Source organism: Bacillus rossius, chromosome 1 (genome assembly GCF_032445375.1).
Source record: "Bacillus rossius redtenbacheri isolate Brsri chromosome 1, Brsri_v3, whole genome shotgun sequence".
NCBI lineage: Eukaryota > Metazoa > Arthropoda > Insecta > Phasmatodea > Bacillidae > Bacillus > Bacillus rossius.
The window spans coordinates 374,709,578-374,733,090 of record NC_086330.1 but is presented as its reverse complement, the minus strand read 5'-3'; the positions used below and the strand labels follow the sequence as shown (position 1 = coordinate 374,733,090).

General features: G+C 42.2%; 2 protein-coding genes and 1 long non-coding RNA gene across 3 annotated transcripts; 2 read left to right on the top strand and 1 right to left on the bottom strand.

The window, feature by feature from the left end:
• The first annotated feature begins 5,204 nt into the window (after positions 1-5,204).
• On the top strand, positions 5,205-9,862 carry LOC134528524 (transmembrane protein 14C). Its single transcript, XM_063362227.1, has 3 exons — positions 5,205-5,413; positions 6,666-6,855; positions 9,738-9,862. The coding sequence occupies exons 1-3, from the start codon at positions 5,338-5,340 to the stop codon at positions 9,799-9,801; spliced, it is 330 nt and encodes a 109-aa protein (XP_063218297.1). The 5' UTR covers positions 5,205-5,337; the 3' UTR covers positions 9,802-9,862.
• Positions 9,099-15,471, bottom strand: LOC134528525 (uncharacterized). The gene is made up of 2 exons (XR_010074404.1): positions 15,319-15,471; positions 9,099-9,822 (listed from the first exon to the last, which is right to left on the bottom strand). It is a non-coding gene; the product is annotated as an uncharacterized LOC134528525 (long non-coding RNA).
• Positions 15,472-22,528: 7,057 nt separating this feature from the next.
• Positions 22,529-22,855, top strand: LOC134528843 (uncharacterized). Its single transcript, XM_063362512.1, has one exon. The coding sequence runs from the start codon at positions 22,529-22,531 to the stop codon at positions 22,853-22,855; it is 327 nt and encodes a 108-aa protein (XP_063218582.1).
• The last annotated feature ends 658 nt before the right edge of the window (positions 22,856-23,513 follow it).

Genomic DNA, 23,513 nt, shown 5'->3' with positions numbered 1-23,513 from the left:
ACTACTGTTAAACCATTTATTTAATTTTTTTTAAATATCTTTGGGAATTAGCGCAGTGTAATCGAAGACGTTTACTGTATTGATGATTGATTTACTTTATTGATGCGCAACGAAGTTGTATAATTGTTGGATTGGTTAAGCAAATTCAAGCATCAAGGGTACTGATAAATGGTTTTTAACATTATATTTACTTGAGTCCATTGGTAAAATGTTAAAACACTGGATAGGCTAAATTTCCATCGACTGCTTATGTTTTTTCCTCATGCTCACTTGAAAACAATTGCAGGGTTATACTGTAGTTCACAGTTGCAATACTTGGTTAGGTTAGTTACATAAGTGCTGTTAAATCACGAAAATGGTTAGGGAAAGGTAACTTCTTCATAACTACTGTAAAATGGTGTAAGCAATTCTTTAGGTAAGTTTACCTAGACTTTAAAAATAATTTACTGTATTTGGCGAAGTAGGTAGTACTAAGAATTACTATTTATCAAATTTGGTTTGTGTGGAAAAGTTGTTACTCTAGGAAATTTCTGAATCCATCTTTGTAGGAATATAAACTAATATTATTAGAAACAAAAAAAACAATGTGTGGTATATTTTAATTTTCTAACTCCCTCTGAACTCTGCAGTTATGCGATTATCGATAATAATTGTAAATCATTGCAATGTACATCCGACACATTTTGTAGTGATTTCACAACTGTACTATGAAGTAATGCCATTGACTGCTGCAAAATAACATGCTGACATCTATTCTCGTGTAGGCATTTTGTTGATACGACTAAAATATGAGCATATAGGATACATATAGAATCTTACAAATGTTGGTAACCTACCTACTAATACTCTCCCCGAAGACTTTGATTTAAAAAAAAAAAAAAAAAAAAAAAAAAAAACTGCTTATGTGACATGCATTACATGAAATGAATTCAACTTGTAAACATTTTGCTTGAATCAAAGCCTAGATTTGCTTAAGCTGATAACAAGCAAATACATACATCACTCGAGGCCCTGAGAAACATACTTCTAAAATTGTGTAGTTACTTGGATTGTTAAATACCTAGTTTTTCTGCAATAATGGGCACAAGAGCTTAATTTTACAATTCAATGTTGCTGAAGCATCAAATAGAATTATGTGTTGCATATAATTTTTTTTTCACATAAATGAGTTTTTGTCAAAAAGTATTTGGAAAAAAATATCTGTTTGAAAGGACAAAGAAAAATGTTAATTGTAGTACATAAATGAGAATTTACCAAAAGTATATGTGAAAGTATCAAAATTCTAACTAAAATAGTTTTGAAAGTAATTTATCATTCTGGTACGCATAACTTTTTTCTTTGATACATTTATTTATCAGTTTCATTTCTCTTTAGTACAATATAAATCATTTAACTTTTATTTCTTTTTTGTTTCAGGCTTGTGGAGAACAGCTTTTTTTATCTACTCTTTGGCTGGCCAATGTAAATAAGCAATTATTTCATGAATGCAGCGAGAGAGTTTATTTGATGTATTTTAAAATCACTGATAATATTTATTGGTGTATTTTAAAATCACTGATAATATTTATTGGTGTATTTTAAAATCGCTGATAATATTTGTTTTGTGGTTGAAAGATGGTAACCATGGTGACTTGTGAATTTTTATGAAGGATTAATAAAAAGCAGTAAAAATTATTAATGGTTGTCACAAGGAATTTTTTTTTCAATAATCAATCAATCATCTACACTCTACAGTAACAATTTTCCTTAACTAAAATAATATTTCAATACATATCTTATAAAGTATTCATATATGTACAATATAGACCAATTTTGAGCTATTCTGATATCAGTATATTAGTTATTATGAACATATACTATCAGAACTACCATTTGCATATAGTGCATATACATAACACTAGCCAACAACCATTAAAAAAACACTACTATATACACTTACATTAAAAAAAACAAATCATAGACAAGTACAGATTATTCACTATTATATTCTAGAGCCAATTCCAGTAAGTGTGAGGGCGTACCGGTGTTACGATTTGAATTATTGGTGGAAATAGTGGGCGCCACCACGTGAGTGGGCACGTGGACCCGGCTTGATACTCTTGCTCAGGGCGTTACGTGGCCCGTGTGCGGCGAGATATTAGCCCTCCTGATACCTAATTCAGCACCTGTCCCTACCCGAGCCCGCTTATACTTAACCGCAGTGGGCTCTTAGGGCGTCCCACACGCCGCTGACTGGTTAAGGACCCACGTGGCCCCCTCCGAACACAAAGACACGTGATTCAATTAAGTTGGTTTTATTTACTTACACGTTACACGCCCTCATACAATCCTTCCGTGATACTGTTAAAAAAACGCCCGAGGCACGAATCGGTTTAGTTGAGGAGGCGGACCACACACGTGGTTGCCTCAAGCCTTTACTTAGAACACAGGTGGTTAAAAACTCCGGAGAGTATATAAATCACTAATTAAACAGCCCCACCGACCGAGAGAGACCCTGAGGGTGAAGAGAAAACGATTTGAATTAATCAACTGAACAGAACTACTTATCGGTGAGACAACGGTGATATCCTCGGGGTGTCTGCAGAGACGTCCGCGCTCGGCCGGCTGTAGAAGGAGACGGGTGAGACAAGGGCTTGCGGCAGGAAACATGGCGCTCTTTATAAAATTACCAGATACACATCCATGACCAGACCGTCTGTAATAATTACTTATGTGATAAAATATAGTTTGAATAAAGTTATGTGTTGGTTCCGTCGTCACCCGCTAGGGAGCGTTCGTGGCCGTGCTTGCACATACTTTATTACAAAATATAACATATTAATAAAACAAAAGGCACTTACTTACTGAATCGTCATGACACTATTTTAGGGGCGAAAAGAAAAGATTACAATAATATTAATTATAAGTAGGTGTGCGGCGCACTGCAGCTAAGCGCCCTCTTGCCGGGCTACCAACACACGCACGCACTCGCTAGCGGGAGGTTTGAATATGAACAGAGGATGGAGGTGTTTAGGCGGTGGCATATCGGATTCGAAAGGGGGCCGCAGGCCCGGACGACGTCAAGTGTATTATCAACAAAAGAAAATAATTTTTTTTTTAAATAACAATATTTCGATATGAAGGAAAATCTGTATTCTAAAGTTCTTGTATATGTTTGGTATCAATCAATGTAAATTAATCAATCTTGATAAAAAAAAATCCCAAAAATGATTAATAAATAAAAAAAAATTATTGCCAACCAGCTCTGGGTTTTGCATGAGGGTTCAACTTCTCTGACTTCTGAGATTACAGACAAGATTTTAATTAATAATACTATTGGCTTCATAACTAGATTATCTTTCAACCTATAATTTATTATTTGAATCCGTTCATTGAACTCAAATATTTGCAGCAATTTGTTTAAATGTTCATGAACTTAGATTATTTAACATACAAATGTAGGTAGGCTTACTAGACCTTTAATGCTAGAAGATTGTAATCATATAGGCCTAATTTCACATTTACAACTAAGTCTTGGAGCTGATTTACATTAATATTTGTGCTAGACTTTGTAATTCTTAAAATTTTATTTTCTGCAATGTTCCAAAGAGCATTGCTCTATTTTGGAACAAAACAATTTAATCTGACAGTTTGTTACAACACTATTCTTCATAAAACAATGCACATTAGCCTGTATAATATGTGTTGGATCTAACATAAGAACTACAAACTGCACATTTGCACTTAAAATATTCATCAAACAGTTAGGGAAAGAGATTAAACATAACATTTAACTCTTAAATCGTCATACTTCATTTTAGTTATCACACGTATGCTTGTATGTGAACGGGATCAGATATTAGCACTGCAAATGCACATTTAACACTAATAATTATATCAAACACAAATGATATCAGTAACATCATACTTCATTTTTGGGGTTACAGTAAGCTTCTGTAAATGTTTCTTTTTCTCAGAACATACATCAGAAAACTTTTCTTGAATTTAAACATTACAATAAAATTTTAAATAATGAAATGTTACATAGCAAACCTTCAAAATATGATCTACTTCCAATTTTTGGATAAACACCATTGAAGTTTTGCATTGTTTGCCATGGAAAACTATGGAAATAAATAATTAAAAATATAAAGACACAACTGAATCAGCTGTAGTTGAACATACAGAACCAGCGAGGGGAATAAAAATATAATAAAATATAATATGTTCACTAAAGGTATGCAATGAATGGAGGATGTCCTACATTAATAATAATTAGTAACAGAACAAAGCAAATTTGTAGAGAAGAGACTTTTAGCAGTAGTAGAATAATAAAATTCCGAAAAGGGCTGTTTCAAAAATTGCAAACATTCCTACACATAAGAAGCCCTTAATCTCAAAGACTTCATTCAGTATACTAGTCATTACCTTCTGCTCACGATCTGTAAAGGTAAGGTAATTAAATTAATGGGGGAAAAGGTAAAAAGCATTTGGTTTGTGGTCTTATAAATGTGGTCATTAGAGGCAAACATTAGGTCTCTGTGTTTAAGTGCTCACTTTTCTATCACCAAAGTGATCTGGGTTTGATTCTCAGCAGGGTCATTAATGGATCTTTTGATAGTGGGGAACATAGCAAACATTGCAGTGGTTAGTTGGTTTGCTCAGAGTTCTTATGTTACTTCACCCATACATTCTGTCATTATATCATTAGCATTTTATAGCCCTTCATTTTTTTTTGTAATGATCTAGAGGTCACCAAGCTGAAAGCTCAATTCATTTCCTTCATTGACAGATATAAGGGTTGAGGATTTGAACCAAGCAAGATAAACATGTTGATGTTGCCTGCTTCGTCTTCTATAGAAAATTAAATCTAATATTTTGAATTGCTCCTGTGCTGCACTACTTCTGAGAACGAGTAACCTGCACTTTTTAAGGCATCAAATAAATTGTTATAACCGGTTTCACTGTCTACATATCCCGGAATAGTGTTATCTTTATCACTTTTGGTACAATTTTGCAATTTATCCCTTGCTAGCTCAAAAAACGATGACATTGTTCACGTTCAAAAGCTGTAGCTATAGCCCGCGCTTTTCTATAACCGAAGTTAAACGATCGAGCGACGTACTTCGGAACTGTTCGGGCATGTCGATCTAAGTGGGTGAACCTTAGGCTGTCCGTGTATCAGCACTAAAGAAATCAGCTGATCGGCAGGTGGTTAAAAAAAAAAAAAAAAAAAAAAAAAAAAAAAATCACGCTAACATTGAAGGGTCAGCGTGAGTTTAAGTTCTTGAGCGCGATTTGTGTTGAAAGTCATCAAGAAAATTTAGCATTCTACTTTTTTTACTGTTGTGTGTCATAATGCCTGTCGATGTTTTGAGTTTTGCTTATGCTGCAGCAGTTGCAGCTGGCGGAGTAGTTGGATATGTTAAAGCAGGTATAAATTGTCACTTTGGTGACTGTACTTTATTCTGTTATTGCTAAGCCGGGTTCCACAGACGTGACTGAGGCGAAGTTAAGTATTTCGAAATTGTATTAACCGGTAATTTCCTAGAGTAGTCGCTTATAAAAAAAATAGAAAATTTCTGGAATTTTTTTTTCCTGTACTTCTTGCTCGGAAAAATGCCGTTAAGTACGTTTTATGTCGCTAACTTGACCTAACTAAAAGTGTACACGATTTAACAGTGTTTTTAATGTAGCCAACCTTAATAAAACGTTACTAAGTTTTTACTGTATTTTTAAAATTTAGTTAATTGTTATAAACAGTAAACTACTTGAAATATTGCAATACTGTTTCTCAGAATGATCAAAACTATGGTCCGCCCCATGCTGGAGTATGCCGCAGCAGTGTGGGACCCATACACGGCAGTACTTGAGAGGGAGCTGGAGGGGGTGCAGAGGAGAGCAGCTAGATAAGGGCAAGTGGAGGAGATTGGACAGAGAATGGAAGGGGGAGTGCAGTACCACAGAGATGATGATAGGAATGAGATGGGAGAGCTTAAAGGATAGAAGACAGAAGGAGAGACTGGTCAAGATATACCGAGTGCTGAGTGGAGTGGGAGGATGAGGAGAGCTGGGGGGCAAAGTCAAAATGGGAATGCCTAGAAGTAGGAAGTAAAATACTAGGAAGGTTTTCAAAGAGAGGAGGACAGAAAGGGGAAAAAATGTGATGGTCGTGAGGGCGGTAGGGGAATGGAATAGGCTGGAGGAGGAGTGTGTCAGCTGGGAGTGTGGATCAGTTCAGAAGAAGAGTGCGGGGAAAGTAGGGAGAATTCTTGCCACCGGGCACTTATGTACCCAATTGCGGCTATAATAATAATAATAATAATAATAATAATAATAATAGAGTTACTCAAAAACTATTTTATTGTTTTATTTTTTTCAGTAGAGTACTCTTCCATAGAAAATATCTTCTGTGAAATGTAAAGTAGATGGGTTTTTTATGCCATAGAATATGCATCGTTTAATAGGTCAAGTCCCAGCATTCCTCTGAACCCATTTTACGATTTGGTTGTAGTGAATGTGGTGAGAACTACACTTTTTTATCATATTTTTTTGAACTGGAAATGAATTATGCCAAGATTATTCATTCATTGTAGATCTATCTAACTCTAACTGTATCATTGAAGACATTACCTATGCTTTATCATAAAATTAATGTGTTACTAAGTTTTAAAAAAAAATTTCAGGAAGCTTGCCTTCTCTGGGAGCTGGTTTGCTGTTTGGTGGTCTTCTGGGGTACGGGGCCTTCCAGACATCACAGAACCCCAACAATTACTACTTATTGCTGGGAACGAGTGCCGTTCTTGGAGGCGTCATGGGCATGAGGTTTTACAACTCTGGGAAGATCATGCCTGCAGGATTGATTACAGTCTTGAGGTGTGCAGTACACATTTATCTATTGGGCCAAACATCTTGTATACAGCCAGGTCATTGGATATTGTATCCCAGCATCTGCCTGGACTAACTTTAGGAAAACATGTGAAAACAAAAATCAGGATAACTAGACCAGTCGTAATGGTATGGGCACCAACCCAAACCTTAAAAACACAAGCAGGATGTCGAAAAAATAATCTTCTTCATTCTGCACTTTACCTATAAAGTTGATTTATTTTTTGTGTGCATTACTCTACATTTTTTTGGTGCTACTGTATGTAATTTTATATTTTATTATTTTTAAAAATAAGTAAACTATATTGCAGTTGATGACTTTTAAATATGTCAGAAATTTGTTATAATATAGTTTCAAAAGCTGGAATTTTTTTCTCTTAAAATTATGAACTCCCTGTCCAACCATGTGTTAGTTCCATGCCTAAAAAATTCCCTCTGATATCCTCCCTCCCAAAATTGCGAAGCTGGGTGCTCCAGGGATAGAAGCCCAGATCTTGGGAATGCGATGCCATTTTACCTTTACCACTGCACCAACTTGCTCCATGCGGAGTGTTCACTTTGAGTTTAGTTTTACCATCCTTAATTTGTATGACAGCTTTAACTTGTGAAGATTTTCCACATGAAAAGTTATGACAATGGATGTAAGTGTTGTCCACTTTATTGCTGTTATTTAAGTTGTAAAATTGAGTTAACGAATGTTGTGATGAACTCGTCATTTGAGTTAATGAATGATTTAAGTTCTGTCTTTGATGGGAAGAGTGACATGTAATGATCTTCTGTAAGGACTTCTCTGTGTGGCAGCTATTTTGCTGGGGCTTTGTAATTTATTGCCATATGCATGCCTCATTTTAGTTTGGTTCATCTGTATTGCCTTATATGACGTCAAAGAGAAGAGATGACACTACTGTCCCTCTCTCACAAGTTTGTATTGTTCAGTTTTTTTGTTATTATTATTATTATTATTATTATGTATTTTCAAAACATTTTATGGCTTGACAAGCAGTTAGTTGTAGTTTTGCCAAGTTATGTGACTTGGGCTAAATCACGGACGTATTACACCAGGCCTCTACCAAAGCTCTAGGAGCGAGTCTTACAGTCTTCTGCTTATTTAGATTATTTATCACACCTCTCGCAGCGGACAAGTAAACAACAGTACAGTGCAAGTGCTATGCCACACCTGCCACGCTTGTCTGTTTTCACGTTGCAGTATTTTCTAGTTGCAAATATGCCAAGGTGCCAAGTGTTTGGGGCACATGGGTGCTGCCTTCGCAGTGAGGGGGATACTGATGACTACTACATTTATAAACGAGCTCAAGTTGTTCGGCGCACCACCCATAAAATATATGCACACTAGTCCCAGTTTCTTGGATGGATTCATTTCTGTACAAGAAGACATTGTAAGATTAAAATATGCTGATGTCATTGCAACTAGTGTATAGTTCTATCTTGTTATCTTTTTATCATGGCAGAAGTTTATCCTTGCCAGCATGGAAGTGTTAGGGGTCATGGCGACCTGGCTCAAGCCCTGTATTACACTCCAGGAAATCACAGACTAGTAAGCTTTTAATTACACTAAATACAAATCGTAACAACTCGGAAAAAAATTTGGGGAGTTATTTATCTTGCTCCAGAAATTGAAGTAAATAATGCAAAATAAATACTTATTCTATGAAAAGAAGGATTATTTAGCATTAAATAATATAATATGAAGTAAATTTTGTGTGTAAAGTGATAATTTTGGTCAATCTTGACTTCCCTACCAAAATGTTTTACACTTGTCAGACGTTCTGCAAGTAGCTGTTAATGTGTGGTGTGTATTTGTGAACAGTAAATTTTAAAACTAACAAAAATTTGTAGGAGTTGCCCTAGATAAGAAATATGGACATGAAAATGCAATAAACCAACATGAAGGGTGAGAACATGCCTTAGGGCCACTGGCAGTCTGGTGAGAGCAATCTAAGCAAAAACTTTGTTTCAACTCACAACTATGCAGCCTTAAGGCTCAGTCTTGAGCATCGTGTCGGTAATTTCATTTTCATTACATATCTGTCACCCGTCTGTCCATCAACAGTCTGACCGATTTACAGTGATCTGCCCATCAGTCAAATGCCATTCCATTTTGATGCTGCTAAACAAACTAGAAGGCCTACACAGTGGTTGAAATTTATCTTATATAATTGGATTAGATTGATGATCATGAAAGTTAAGTACTTATAAATCATTAAAATCAATTTTTTTTACTCTGATATTTATAACTTTTACTATACATACATAATCAATTACACTTCTGTCTCTGTCAGTTTTAGGATCAAAAATCAAAATTTTAAATCTGTTCAGATGTAAGTTTAAAACATTTAATGGAAGCAGCTAAACAAATAAACAAACTTCAGAAATGTTTATGATAGTAAAGGTTGCCTGCAATACCATGCTAACATTTTGGAGGTGATAATTTTCTCCATCCGTCCATCGAGAGTTAAAGATTGGGAAGCTTTTGATGGACAACTGGATGGATGAAATTTTCTGTGTCTTCTGATTGTCTTAACAGATGGATGGGAAACGAACGGATGCGACGGATCATTTTAAGTCCAGCTTATTATTTAAGGGCTCTTCTTGTAAATGTATTGCAATAGCTCTTATGCAATTTTTGTTTAGTTTCATAACAATACTGTACACATATGAAATATCATTCTTGAGCTCTAAAATGTCACATGAGTGACATGAATTTTACAGAAATTATAAAACACGTAGTAAATCTGATGACAAAAACTTGTGATGAAACTTAAAATGTGAGAGAGCTGTCGGTATGAGTTAACAGGAGGTAACACTGAGTAGCGGTGCTGACTCGAGTGCTGTGCTGTGGTTGGTTGCAGTGTGGCCATGGTGCTGAGGCTGGCGGCGAGAGGGGTTGGGCTGGTGGCCGTCAAGTCCGACTGAGGCTCGGGCGCGCTGTTCTTTCTGGTCAACAGTTTAGCCATCAATAAACATTTTATTTTCAGACTGTTTTTTTATTATTTATTATCTTTTGTGGGGTATTTAAAGTGTTGAAGGGTGAATTTCAAGAATAGGCACATAGATGTAAATACAAAATAAAAATGTAATTTTAAAAATAGGACAGGAAAGAAAAAAAAAGAATTATTTTATCTTTAATTTTTTATGGCCCTTAAAAGTCCTTTTTTATTTCCCAATGTGTACTTTCAAGGTCTTTGAAAGTTCTTATATTAATTTTGCCTGGGAATGGTTTTTAATTATTAAAGTTTGTAAAAATAGAAGTCTGAAATAACCAAGCATTTTATGCACAGCCTTTGAATTACACAAACCTTAATTATGTACATATATTATCACTTAACAAGCAACACCGCCTTAGTGACATTTTTTAAATAAGTTTTTTTCCTCCATTGAAACACAAACATTTAGCATTTTCCCACAAGTAAATTCACCAAAAATCCAACATAATGCGCTGCTATTTTTAAGAATACACAGTAGCTATGTGACAAGAAGAAAAAGAGCCATCTGAGGTTTCCCTCTGTGCAATGACCAACACCCCCCCCCCCCCCCCTTTTCTTCACGGGAAGCCAGGAGTGGTGGGGAACCAACTGTTGCACTTTAGTCAGTCTTACAGAAGCAACAATGTCGTAACACAGAAATTTTATTTGATCACACAATTGGTAAGATGACCTAGCTTTTTAAAATTGCTCTCCAAACTATTTATATCTCTCTTGTTTTTGTTTAGTGTGCCTGGAATCTGTAAATAATGTTTCAATGTGTTGTTTAAACCACAAATACGTATATTTACAAACTGATTTCAGATATACATAAATTTAAAGGCCCTTGAAAAGTAATAGCTCAAGAAATTATGAACCAAGTTTAATTTATGGCCTAGCAAAAAAATTTAATTTACCAATATTTTACCCAAGTGCTTTACTATCTATTTAACACATTTGTGCAGCTTCATAACATTGCAAAGGAGTAAAAAAGTTACCACCATGAGGAAGGGTAAAAACAAAATATTTAATTTTTTTGTTGTTTGGTGTACTTTTACTCATCATTGTTGCTGATCACCCAGTTTTTGATGCCTTGTTTTAAGGATGATTCTGTAGGTATTTGTCTAACTCAACACTAAACATATTTTCTGGAAAATTGGGCAATAATTTACTTAGGGCCTACACTAAATTTTTTTCAAAATTCATATCACTGAGGCTTCTGCTTGAACTTAAAAGTAAACAATGCATGCACAATAATTATTTTGGACCTGTCCCAATGAATTTTGTGACACCAATTTTTTGTCATGTATCATCAGCCCTAGCGTGGTCCAGTAGGTTCGTCGGCTTGGAATCTAAGATGCTATAGTTGTTACATTGTGAAGCACTTCTCCCTATTCCGCATAGTGTGCTGGCTCCTCTATATACTGAAGTTGGTTACTTGAAATAATACACACAGCATATGTAAACATGTATGGTAAGGTTTTCAGTTACAAGTGAAACATTATAGTTGACACAGTACTTCTAGCAGCAGTCGCACTGGGGACTGTCGGTAGTGTAAGTTATAATGTAAACTAGGGGTCGGGCTTGAAAGTTCAGAGCAGTGACTATTTTTATGATGCTAATGGCTTGATTGTTTCCAGCCAGTGTAGGCGTGGTTAATAATAAAACATTAAGGTAGTTAAAAACTCCACAACCAACCATTTATAACAATTTACAGCATTTCAACTGTAGCTAACAACTTTATGAACTAATCTAAACTAATTGAAATATTGCAATGATGTTTTTCATCAAATAGAATGAGAGGAACTCAAAAATCTAACTTTCAGAATTATATATCATATTTTTATAAGAGCATGTACTCTAGATAATATTTTAAATATTTACAAAAATGCTTTTAAAAACAATATAATATATTATATAGAATATAATATATTATATAGAATAAGTATTTAAAAACACATTAAATAAAGCATTCATCTTAAAATCCATTTTGCTTTGCTTGCTATTTTCACAATTAGATGACGATGGTTATATTCTTATTTTAAATGGCAGTTGTGCAAAAAATTACAAGGAAGTACCAAAATTATGCTTTAAGGGGTGGGAAATGTAAATCTGGATTGTTTTTAGGAATCTTATGTAGACAGTGACATTTTATTATTTTGGTCAAGTGTGCAAAATTTCAAGTTCAGAATAAATATTTACATTTGGATAAAAAACATGCAATCAAACAAACATAATCTCTTCTTTATATTTATGTATATGCATATATTTGCCATACAGCCAATAAAATATTTTGATTACGTTTATAAGATTTTTCATTTTAAATAAAAATTAAATGTTAATATGACTACTTATTGTAAAATAACCAAACCAATGGACTGTGCTGTTCATTTAAAGTTATTGTTATAAGAACACTTACTTAAATAATAAGTAATTTTCTTTAACTATGGTGTTAAAATGTAATAATGAGTCATAAGAAATTGTAAAAAAACAACAGATGTGGATGGGATTCAATTCTATGTCCTTTCGTTTATCAGTCACGCATAATACAACTGTGCTAAACACATCTATTGAAAATAATGGAAAAATTTTTGTAGAAGTAATGAATAGTCTAAAAATTAAAATGAATTTTTAAAGTTGCAATGATTTGAGTGACTCTTAAAGTTTATAAAATGTATTTCAGAACATTTTTGCCATCACAGACGTATGTTTCCTGGTGTTCATTTCAGCGATTATATATGCTGCTACATGCAGATGACTCGGCACCAACGCGTCCAAGGTATTTTAACTTCAAAAACCACTGCTTGCAGTTAGCAGCATCATAATTATATTATTATTATATTATTATTATTAACCTGCAATTGGGCTTTCACCCGGTGGCAAGAACTCCCACTCACTCCCCTCTCCCCCCCCCCCTCCATCAGCTTTCTCCTCAGCTCCCTCCCATCCCTGACCTCCACCATTTCCTCCCCCAACCCATTCCACTCCCTCCCCGTCCTCACCAGGAAGGTTGCAACCAAACCTTGCAGGAACGTTTCCAGCCTTAAAAAACAACTACAACTGCAGAAAACGGAAAAAATGTACATTCTAAATTGCCCAAACACTTATCACATATGTGCGAATGGCGAAAGATCTGGTCCTGCCGCTTGAATGCGCTGCATAATGTGTCCCGATTTTTTGATGACTTTCCTTTATTGTTATACTACTACATTTGATTACATCGTCTGGCAATGAACAGCAAACATAGGAAACTGTTTTAACAGATTAAACAGACTGAATATTACTCAAGTTTGAATGGCAGGTGCCTATTGGTGTGCTCCTGTGATGTTACATTGTCGGACACAGCAAACACACAAATCAGATATCAACAATACCAAACAAATGATGAAATGCCACAAATGTGGTGCAGATTAAGACTTTTTGGCACAGATTTTTCAGTCCTTAATTTTAATTGTGAACTTTAAATTTACAGTGATTTACGAGCATTAAAATAAATGTGCTGTTCTCATTTTACACTCTTATTTAACCTTTTCCCCACTGATCCTCCAAGGCTTTCCCAGCACCGGAATGGATATTTTTAAAACCATTTTTGGACACAGCATGTAGCCTCATTTTTCTCCCGCCTTGGTGCATGAAGACCCCTTCAATTACTGGCAGCCTGCATGACACCAGGTGGTCACACAGTTGCACCCGAGTGCAGCCTGAGGTGAACGATTTCGGAAAGGCTCCAGTTTCAGATTCCCTACCGTACTGGCACGTCTGCAGGACCAGTTGAGACCAATTCCCACTGTGACTGCAGTTTCCACCCACCTCACACACCATCCTCCTTTCCCAAACTCGATCAAGAGCCCCGGCTGTCTGTGACCCCGACCAAGGCCAGTCCATTAGCTTTCGAAGCTACTGAACATGCCATCTATCTGGGAACTAACTGTGGAGCAGCCTAAGTTATTAAAAAATTTTAGAAAGGCCTCACACTCGCATCGTTTGGCCAATCAGGAGGCCCCTTCCTCTCTCACCACCTTTCTGTGCCCTGCGGGCCATTTAATTACACGAGTGTCTTGTCTTTCGAGAGAGAGTCGCTCTTGTGCCAAGGCCTGATTGTCTTCGGCTCTCAAAGCTCTCGCATGTGCTCCCCGCTCTATTTTGAGTTAAGTCTCGACGACGTATATTGGAAATGTAGTCTCGGCAATTGAGGGAAGCATATCCTAAGAGAAACTCCTATTCCTTTCAGTGTTAAAATCTATTTAATGTTTCTGCATCTCGTGATTTGATCTAGCCAGCTCGCGATCTAGGACATTCCTTAGCCCGTAAAGGGAACAATTATTCTGCCTTAAAGAGCATGAGTATTGTAGCACAATTTTTAAATATAAACACTGATAACGTTACTGTTAATACTAAAATAGTATGTTGTTATTTCGCTGACAGTTTTACTGGTCGGTAGAAGGTTCTAGCAATTGACTTTCAAATAGACCACTCTGGGACGTGGAGTTGATACTATATAAAACTGCCTTAAGTTCAAAGAGACAATGATCACGGAGGTGAAAAAGTTATTAAAAAGTCCAAGATATATTAAGATATATAATAATTTAAATAAAAATATTTTAGGGACTTTTTGCACCAGTTTAAGTGAGTAACAGTAAAAATATTGAAAAGTGTTTTTGGGGAAAGTAGTTCTCATTTTCGGAGTTTTCATTTTCTTTTCAGATGAGCACATTTTGTAGGAAATTTAAATTTTATAATTTTTATCATGTTTCACGGAATTAATTAAGAAAATAAACGTTTTACAAAAATTCAGATTTAAAGTTAAGTCTGTTTCATTGTTAAAAGTTGTATGAACTGTATCCTTTTGCTGCCATGTTAAAAGTTTAATCATTTTTCACGATTTTTAGGTTACTATTTTTTGATTTTGAATACACTTTTTTAATATAAATGTATGGTGTTGTAATGTGCCCCAATTTCTTCCTCTGTAATAATTATTTATTTACCATCTAAAAACGGGTTGAAACAAAATTGAAGCATATCCAATGATATCTGTAACAAGGTTGCTTACACTTATAAATCAAAAGTAACACAAAATATTAATTAACTGTAAAATTAATTATGTTGGGCACAACAGATACCAAGAGTTCGTTTAATTTGAAATAAAATTTACTATCTCAAAATTAGTCGGTTCGCATGAAAATCTCAAAAATCAAGACTTCTGAGTGAAGTTGTGTATATTATTAATCGTGTCATAAATGTATGAACTTAGAGGCTTTGAAAATATTTTTAAGACAACCGATTAAAGACAGTTTATGTTCCGAAGCAGCAGATTGTCACCAACACAATTTGTGCTATGACTCGCGGTAACTTATTATAGTGACAGTTCAGGATTTTACACAGCCTACAATCATACCTGAATTTCTGCTGAAGGCCTCAGTAAAACAAATTTCAATAGAGCTTCGCCAAAGCTTGGGGCGTAATTACTCACCAGTTTGGTGACTTAGCGTTGCGAGAAACTATTTAAAATACCGGGTCAACATGGCCCAACACGGCAGCACACACCAACCACAAGATGGCCCTCTTAGAAGCTTTTTTCTTCTTTTTTTTTTTACAAAATTATAACGTCACTTACAATGTCTCACACTGCAGTTCAAAAGATCCGCCGTTCTATGGGCCAATCAACGGCCTTCAATCACGTATTTTTAAAAGACATAAAATGTTAGGTACAAACATAGAGAAATGGTTCAATGCTCTTAGCAAAATCCAAAACAAACTTTAGAGGTTATTAAACACGAAAGATATATAAATTTGATATAAATAAAAATACTTACATAAACGTAAACAAACACTGAACAATATAAATAAATGATTTAAATTAAAGTTTCAGTGTTCTGTGATCTGTTGTAGTACCACAGTGTGTTAATTCATTACTCTACAACGACAATATTTCAAAAGACGAGAGAAAATCTGTGCTGAGATCACCCATTGTAATATAAGGGAATTTGAATTTCACGGGTGTTCTTTAGGCTGAGCTGCTAGGATCGCTGCAGTCGAGTTTCACTGGCGTTCGCCATGTTAAAAGGCCTTAGTTTCGTAAATTATCCTACTAAAATATTTGGTACTAACTTAATTTTGATTAGTAAACCTGGTTAGTCTTACGCTAACTTATACTTGAGTTCAATTTTTACAATAATTTAATCATGCATGAACTTTAGAAATTTCTATATGAATAAACTCATCTTAGGTTGAAATAATTTGCTTCTCCATGATTTACACCAAACATTTGCTTATTATCTAGAGGTGTAAAAGTAACGAAAAAACCATACCCGTATGTATTCCTTACTATAAGAATTAGTACTCGTTACTATCGTATCGTTACGTTACTCGTTACTTCTGATACCTCATAACATGCTATGTTATGTTAGAGCAATGAATCGAGTCATATTACGTACACGTACAGGATGACGTCGCGGCATCGCAACATTCGTAATTTGTAGAAAACATAATGCCATCGCCCGGGGTCTTGAACTCGATACCCGGGGTGTGTCTAGTAGTTGCTGGTGTTTCTGTTGAGGTGTTTGTTCTCCAGGAGGGCGCCAGGCTAGTCTTAAAGTGTCTAGCCGTTGTTGTGGTGGGTCGTCGGCGGCCCCAGCGTGCACTACTAAGCTCCTAGGCTATATGGTGGCTGAACACAATGAACACACGCACGTAATTATCTGACGGTTTTTGAATGGATGGGAAACGCGGGTAACGGCACGTCCATCCTAGTTGATGACCCGTTGACGACTGTCGTTGACCGCGGCCGGCCTAAGAGGGGGGGGGCAGCATCAGCCTGCACAGGCTAGGCTAGTGGTGTGGTCTCGCAGCGAGGTAAGGTACTGGCGGGTTGGAGACCGAGCTTCACTGTCCCAGGCGGTACGACGTCAAACCCCCCCCCCCCCCCTGGAGAAGCCCGGTGTTTCCCTGCAATCGGTACCCCACAGCATGGTTGCACCCCTAGCATTGGCAGCAGGTCCAAGTGGGAGGCGCTTGGAGTGGCAGTAGCTGGTAGGCCCCGCGCTCTGCTCACAGGTCATCCCGCTGTGTGTACCCTGTGGCTACATCAGCAGACCGGGCTCCCCGGATTGTTCCCAGGTGGTAGTCTGCAAGGTATCCCGGTGGCCGTCTGACCCGTTGGGGCTGTAAGGTCAAGTTGTCATGTTGGCGGAGGTCAGTTTGGGTGGCCGATGTGGTCTCTTCACTTTCTGGAATCCCGGGTGATGCCAGACCACTCGAGTTCTGGTTGGTTCGGTCCTCCTCTGGTTCCATTGTGGGTGGTGTCAGCATGTGGTTGCTGTTCCTATCAGGTGCAGTGTCTGCGCCTGTGAACAGCCTTGTTCGCATTTGTTGATGCATTTGTCTCTGTGGGGTCATTGACACATCGAGGCCATTATCATCCAGGTGCACGGGTGCTGGGTTGGCCGGCGGGGCTGTTCGTTAGCCTCGTCGTTCGGCTCGATCACATGGACAGTGAAGTGGGCGTCCTCCAGGGATGCCAGGTGGCCCCAGGCACCCCGGGTCAGTGACACAGGTGCATCGGGGTCAGTCTCGTATGGTTCGGTCATGACCGGTGGTGTACTTGGTGCCTCGTCTGCATCGAATGTCATTTCATCCGCCGATACATCAGTGATAATTACTCGTGGTAATCATTTGCGTCTGAACCATCGGCGTGAGGCTTGCTCACCGTTCTGAACCTCGTCCCCCTCACTCTCAGGGGTGGTCGGATCATCCAGTTCTCTCCTGGGTGTTGGGTGTTATGGTGGAGTCAGTGTTACAGGCGATTCTGGGAGCCTGTCTCCCGGGAGTGTGGCAAGGCGCAGGTCATCATGATGAATTTTCTTCACCCGCCATCTTCCTAGGCGCACGAGGTATGTGATCTGGCCCAGGCGTCTCTGTACCATGTAGGGGTCTCCCCAGTGGGGGGCCAATCCTGCACAGTAATTACATGGTGTGGCCGACAGGGGATGGACACACACAAACACATGATCTCCTGCTTGTACAGTGGGTGGCTTGTGGTTCGTCGTTGGTGTTATTTCCATCGCGTAGAATTTGATGACAGTCGTCGTGCCCTCCTAGGCTAGAGGCCATTCCTGCCCATCGCCGTGGACCTGAGGGGGCATGCCCCTGCCCCCCCCCCCCAGACAGTGCAGTGCAGTGTTCACCGTAAGAATGCACCCGAGTGCGCTTTATAGTGTTCATGTTAAAGACCGCTCAAAGACGGATAACTATTTTATATGTGTATATATTGTGTTGTTAATAGTGTTATGTTTACTAGGGTTCTTGTGTAGCGATGTAGAGGCCGCACCTGGGCTGTGGCGAATGCGCAGTCTTGTTCGTACCGACTTCCCCTCCTCCACATCTACCCCCTAGTCACCGCTTGGCTGCCACGGAGTGCAGACCTGCGTCTCCGTGCTCCGCGAGTTTTCCGCGTCCGCGACCATGCGCGGACTTGCGTTTTCGACCAGTATCGTTCGTAAGTCGTTCGTAATTCGTCGAACTACGTTTACGGTTGGGAGTTTTCGGTTGTTTAAAGTTTTTACGGTACGGCGGGAAGCGGGCATTACCATTACCACGGAACAGGTGTGGTTAGGGCAAAGGCGGATCAGCCGCAATAAACTAGCGTACGAACAATTAGCGAACTATACCTAATTTCAACCTGGTTTCCACCTTCCTCAATCATTCCGAACCTTTTCTCCTCAATTTCCGGTCCCGGCCACGACAGGCCTGAACCCCTCCCTACTTACTGGATTAGCCGGCCAATTTACATTGATCCACATTCCTGACTTTAATTGGGAACCAGGAAGGGGCTGAAAGCCCAGGGGACGCCATATGGCGCCTAACTAGAGTGACCACGGGTCATTACGAACAGGATGCGAGTCGCCGAACACGGACTTTTTTCCACACGGCAACGGGAGTTGGTGCACGCCACGGCGGCGCGACAGGAAGCAGCTGCATCTGCGCGTCGTGGGAACGACATGAACCAGAGACGGTGGCGCGTCGCGATCCAGCTGCGCGTGATAATGCGGCGAATCGAGCGTGGGTAAGGTTACCGATCGGCGGGGAATAAAAGCGCTACCAATAACCATGACGGGAAGACAAGTAATGCGAGTTACAGAGGATCTGATAACATTGGACACAATACAATACCCCGCGCAGGATACGATAACGAGCGACGGTGGAGGGACAGTGCGATAAGACACGCGGGGCTCACTCTCGAGTGACGTTGGCGAGACAGTGCGATTCGCTGCACATGACACAGCAACCAATGACGTTGGCGAGGCAGTGACATACGCTGTGTGGGACTCGTGCACCAGTGACGTAGGCGTTAGAGTAAAAGACGTTGCGCAGGACACGGCGATGAGTGACGTTCGCGAGGCAGTGTCATACGCTGTGCGGGACTCGTTAACCAGTGACGTAGGCTTTAGAGTGAAAGATGTTGCGCGGGACACGGCGATTAGTGATGTTCGCGGGCCAGTGACATACGCTGTGCGGGGCACGCTCACTGGTGACATTGGCAGCGCAGGGAAATGCGTCATATGGGACACGATAAAGAGTGACGTTGGCAAGGCAGTGACATATGCTGCGCGGGACATGGCGATGAGTGACGTTCGCCAGGCAGTGTCATACGCTGTGCAGGGCATGCTCACGAGTGACATTTGCAGCGCAGGGAAATGCGTCGTGTGGGACATGTTAAAGAGTGACGTTGGAGAGGCAGTGACATGCACTGCGCGGGGCATCTTCACCAGTGACTTTGCGGTGCAGGACACATTGATGAGTGATGTTGGAAAGGCAGTGACATACGCTACGCAGGGCACATTCACGAGTGACGTTGGCAATGTGGGGAAATGTGTCGTGCAGGACACGACAAAGAGTGACATTGGCTAGGCAGTGAAACACGCTGTGCAGAACACGGCAATGATTGATGTTCGCGGGGCAGTGCCATACGATGCGTGGGACATGTTTACGAGTGACAATGGCAATGCAGCAAGGCACGCGGTGCAGGGCACAATGAAGGATATCGGGGATGGCAAGGAGGATGGTGACATAGTAAACACGTGGAAGGGAGCGGGCGGCTCCACAGGACGCAATCACGTGGGGGCCTTGGCGGGGCACTGTCATGAGTATGGCCGCGGAGACAGGCGCTTTGATCGTGAGGTGATAGTGATTTAGTAAGTAAGTGCGCCACTCACTTTGCCGACATTTTCGGGTCACGACAATGAGGATCCACGGGGGTTTGTGCAGGAGTGCGAACATCTCCTGGAACTATACAAAGTGCGACCGGCCGAATGGACTTCGCGGGCAAGCGGACAGCTCCGTTAAGACGCGAGGGACTGGTGGTCCATGGCGGGAAGTTATAGCACAAGATGGGGTCACTTTGTACGTCAGATTGAGGCCCGTTATGACAAAGACCAGGTGCGCGCGAGGTGCCAGAGGGATTTCTACTGCCGGCCACCAAGGACAGAGGAGGGGGCGGAGCGCTTTGTTTTCGAGAAGCTGCGCGTTCACTGGCGGATGGCAGGAGGAAGGGACCCGCGCACGGCATTATCTAAAGTCGTCGAGCTGATGCTACCGGAATTCTGGCCCTTCATGAGGGCGGCAGTCGGACGGAGTCCGGAAGAGTTTGTGGCCCTCGCCCACGAAATCGATCGGGATCGACTACAGTGGAGGGCAGAGCCAAGGACTGCACACCGGCTCCAGGACCAGTGGAGGACGAGTGGACTGACCTTAACGGAAGTAACAGACGGCGACCGAGCGGTGGCGAGATTCCGCGGCTACTTCGGCTACCAACAGGTGTCCGGTCAGGGAGGAGCCCGCGCCCATCAACGGCAGTCCCGGACGGGGGACGGCAAGACAGGTGAGGACAGCGACGAACGCCTGCCGCGTTGCCGTTTCTGTCCAGAGGCGTATCACTGGCACCGTGTGTGTCCCACGAGGGCCGCGCTGGAGGAGGCGCGCGAATCAAACACGTGGTCGGAGGGAAACGCGAAGCCGGGGGCGGTCAGACAGCTGGGTGCCGTGCCCCGGCCCATCAGCTACCAGCAGAACCAGCACCCGAACTAAGTCACCTACCACATCAGGCACCGGGGGCACAGACACGGCCGGCGGAGCGGGACAGGCCGCCGTCAGCAGGGAGGTCCGCTGTTGCCACTCCCGTGCCCTCGTCATCGGACCACCAGGGAAAAGACCTAACACTCCGTCGGCCTGACGCCGGCGGAGGCACCCACCAAGGAAACAACACGCTGGTGCTGGCACTGCCAACGGGGGCCCTCAGGGCCTCCCCGCAGCCGAGTGACTTAAAGCCTGGTGACGAAGGGGGCCAGATGCTGGTCTACTTGGGACGAGTTGGACCAGAGGAGCCAGAGCTGCTGCGGGTACCCGTCCGCGCCGACGGCCAGGCGCTGCTAGCTCTGGTGGACATGGCCGCCAACCATTCCTACGTGGCGGCTCGCCTGGTCAACGCGGAGGCGGTGGTACCTCATTTGGAGCAGGTGTGGCTAGCCACCCGGGACGCCACCACAACAGCGAGGGGCACCATCCAGATAATGCTGAACATCTTTGGGCATGTTAGTCGCATCGAGGCCTGGGTGGTCCCTGACCTGCGAGAGGAGCAGATCCTGGGGGCACCATGACTGCATGAGTTCGATGCCGCTGTGGAGGTGCGAGCCGGACAAATGCACTTCGGCAACCGGGGGTGCTGGACGGTGTACGGTGTTCATCAGAGTCCCCTTAGCCCTCCTTAGTCGGTCACCCACCTGAAATACCTCCGGCATAATGTCCCGGAGGAACACGTCGATGCCATCAGCCGGGCCCTGGAGTCCCAACCTCAGGTATTTGTGGCTGCAGACCGGTTGAGGGGCACGACTATGACATAGAACATAATACACTGATGCACCGCCCGCCGTTCGAGAAGGTGCTCGGGTTTGGGCCCCGGGAGCGCGAGGCAATTCAGTCCCAGGTGGACAAGATGCTGCACGACGGGGTAATCGAGCCCAGCACCTCCCCATACAACTCTAGGGTGGTGTTGGCTACTAAAAAGGACGGAAGTTTACATTTTTGCGTGAACTTCAAGGCGATTAACCGACTGAGGATTCCTACTCCCCCCGCAAATCAACATTACTGACGCCTTGGCTGGGCTGGGGGACGCCAAAATCATTTCGACCTTGGACTTTAAGTCGGGCTACTGGCAGGTGCCAGTATGCCCTGCCGACCGTCCTAAGACGGCATTCACTGTGCTAGATGGACGGCGGTTTCAGTTCTGCGCCATGCCTGTCGGGCTTATGGACGCCCCGGCCACTTTCCAGTCTATGATGGTGCGCGTCCTGGACGGGTACATCGGCGTCTTTGCCAGTGCTTATCTGGATGATGTCATCATATACTCTGGAACGTGGGAGGACCACATGCACCACCTGGCGCTGGTCCTAGAAAGACTGGCCAGAAATGGACTGACGTGCGCCCCAAATAAGTGTCACATCAGGGCTGAGGAGAGCGTGTTCCTGGGTCACCTGGTGACGGCAGAGGGATGCCGTCCGCGTCCCGACCAGCTAGAACTCATCGAAGGGAAGCAGGCGCCAAAGACCAGAAAGTAGCTCCACAAGCTTATGGGACTGCTGAATTGGCTGTGGTCTTTAGTGCCTGACTTCGCGACGATCACAGCCCCGATGACTGACCTGTTGTCGCCGAAGGCCAAGTTCCAGTGGACACTCGCCGCGGACGAGGCCCTGTGCCAGGTCAAAGACAGTTTCCGGAACTGTCACACCCTGTCGCGACTGACGCCCGAACGCCCCATCTTCGTCCAGACGGATGCGAGTCAGGAGGGGATGTGTGCGGTCCTGTACCAGGTGGACGGCGACGGTGTTAGGCGTGTGAACAAGTACGCCAGTGCGAAGTTTGGCCCGACTGAGAGGAGGTATCACGTGAACGAGCAGGAGTGCCTGGCGGTGGTCTGGGCACTGCAGCGCTACCAGCACCATCTGGAGGGCCGCTAGTTCACGTTGAGGACCGACAGTCAGTGCCTACGCTGGTTGGACTCCGCTCAGGGCCGGAAGTTCAAGTTCACTCACAGGGCCATGCTGATCCAGGAGTTCTTGTTCTCGGTGGAACACGTCCCGGGACGGGAGAATCTGCTGGCCGACGAGCTGTCCAGGAATCCGGACCCTACAAGTGTGTTCCGTGACGACCAGGGCTGGGAGGAGATGCTTCCCCCGTTTCACGAGCCCGTCGTCGAGAATCTGGGACCGCGGCCGTGCGACTTGTACGCGCTGCCTAGCCCCGCTACCCCCGAACCAGACACACCGCCTGAAACATTAGCCGACCTGCTTTCGCGGGTGCGTGCGGAACAGCTCCATGACCCAGACACCCAGTCCCAGCTGAACGAGTGCGGGGAGAGAGCGGTACCGGGCCACTAAAACCTCGATGGGGTGCTCCAGACCAGGAGGCCTCACAGGTCGAGCCGGTGGCAGACCCACGTGCCGCCAAGGGCCAGACATTGGGTGCTGGAATACTTGCACGACCACCCCCTGGCTGGACACCCAGGAGCAGAGCAGACACTTCAGGAGATCCGGCGGACTTTTCACTGGCCAGGTGACGCCGCAGAGATGAGACGTTACGTCGGAGCCTGCCAGCATTGCCAGGAACGTAAGTCCC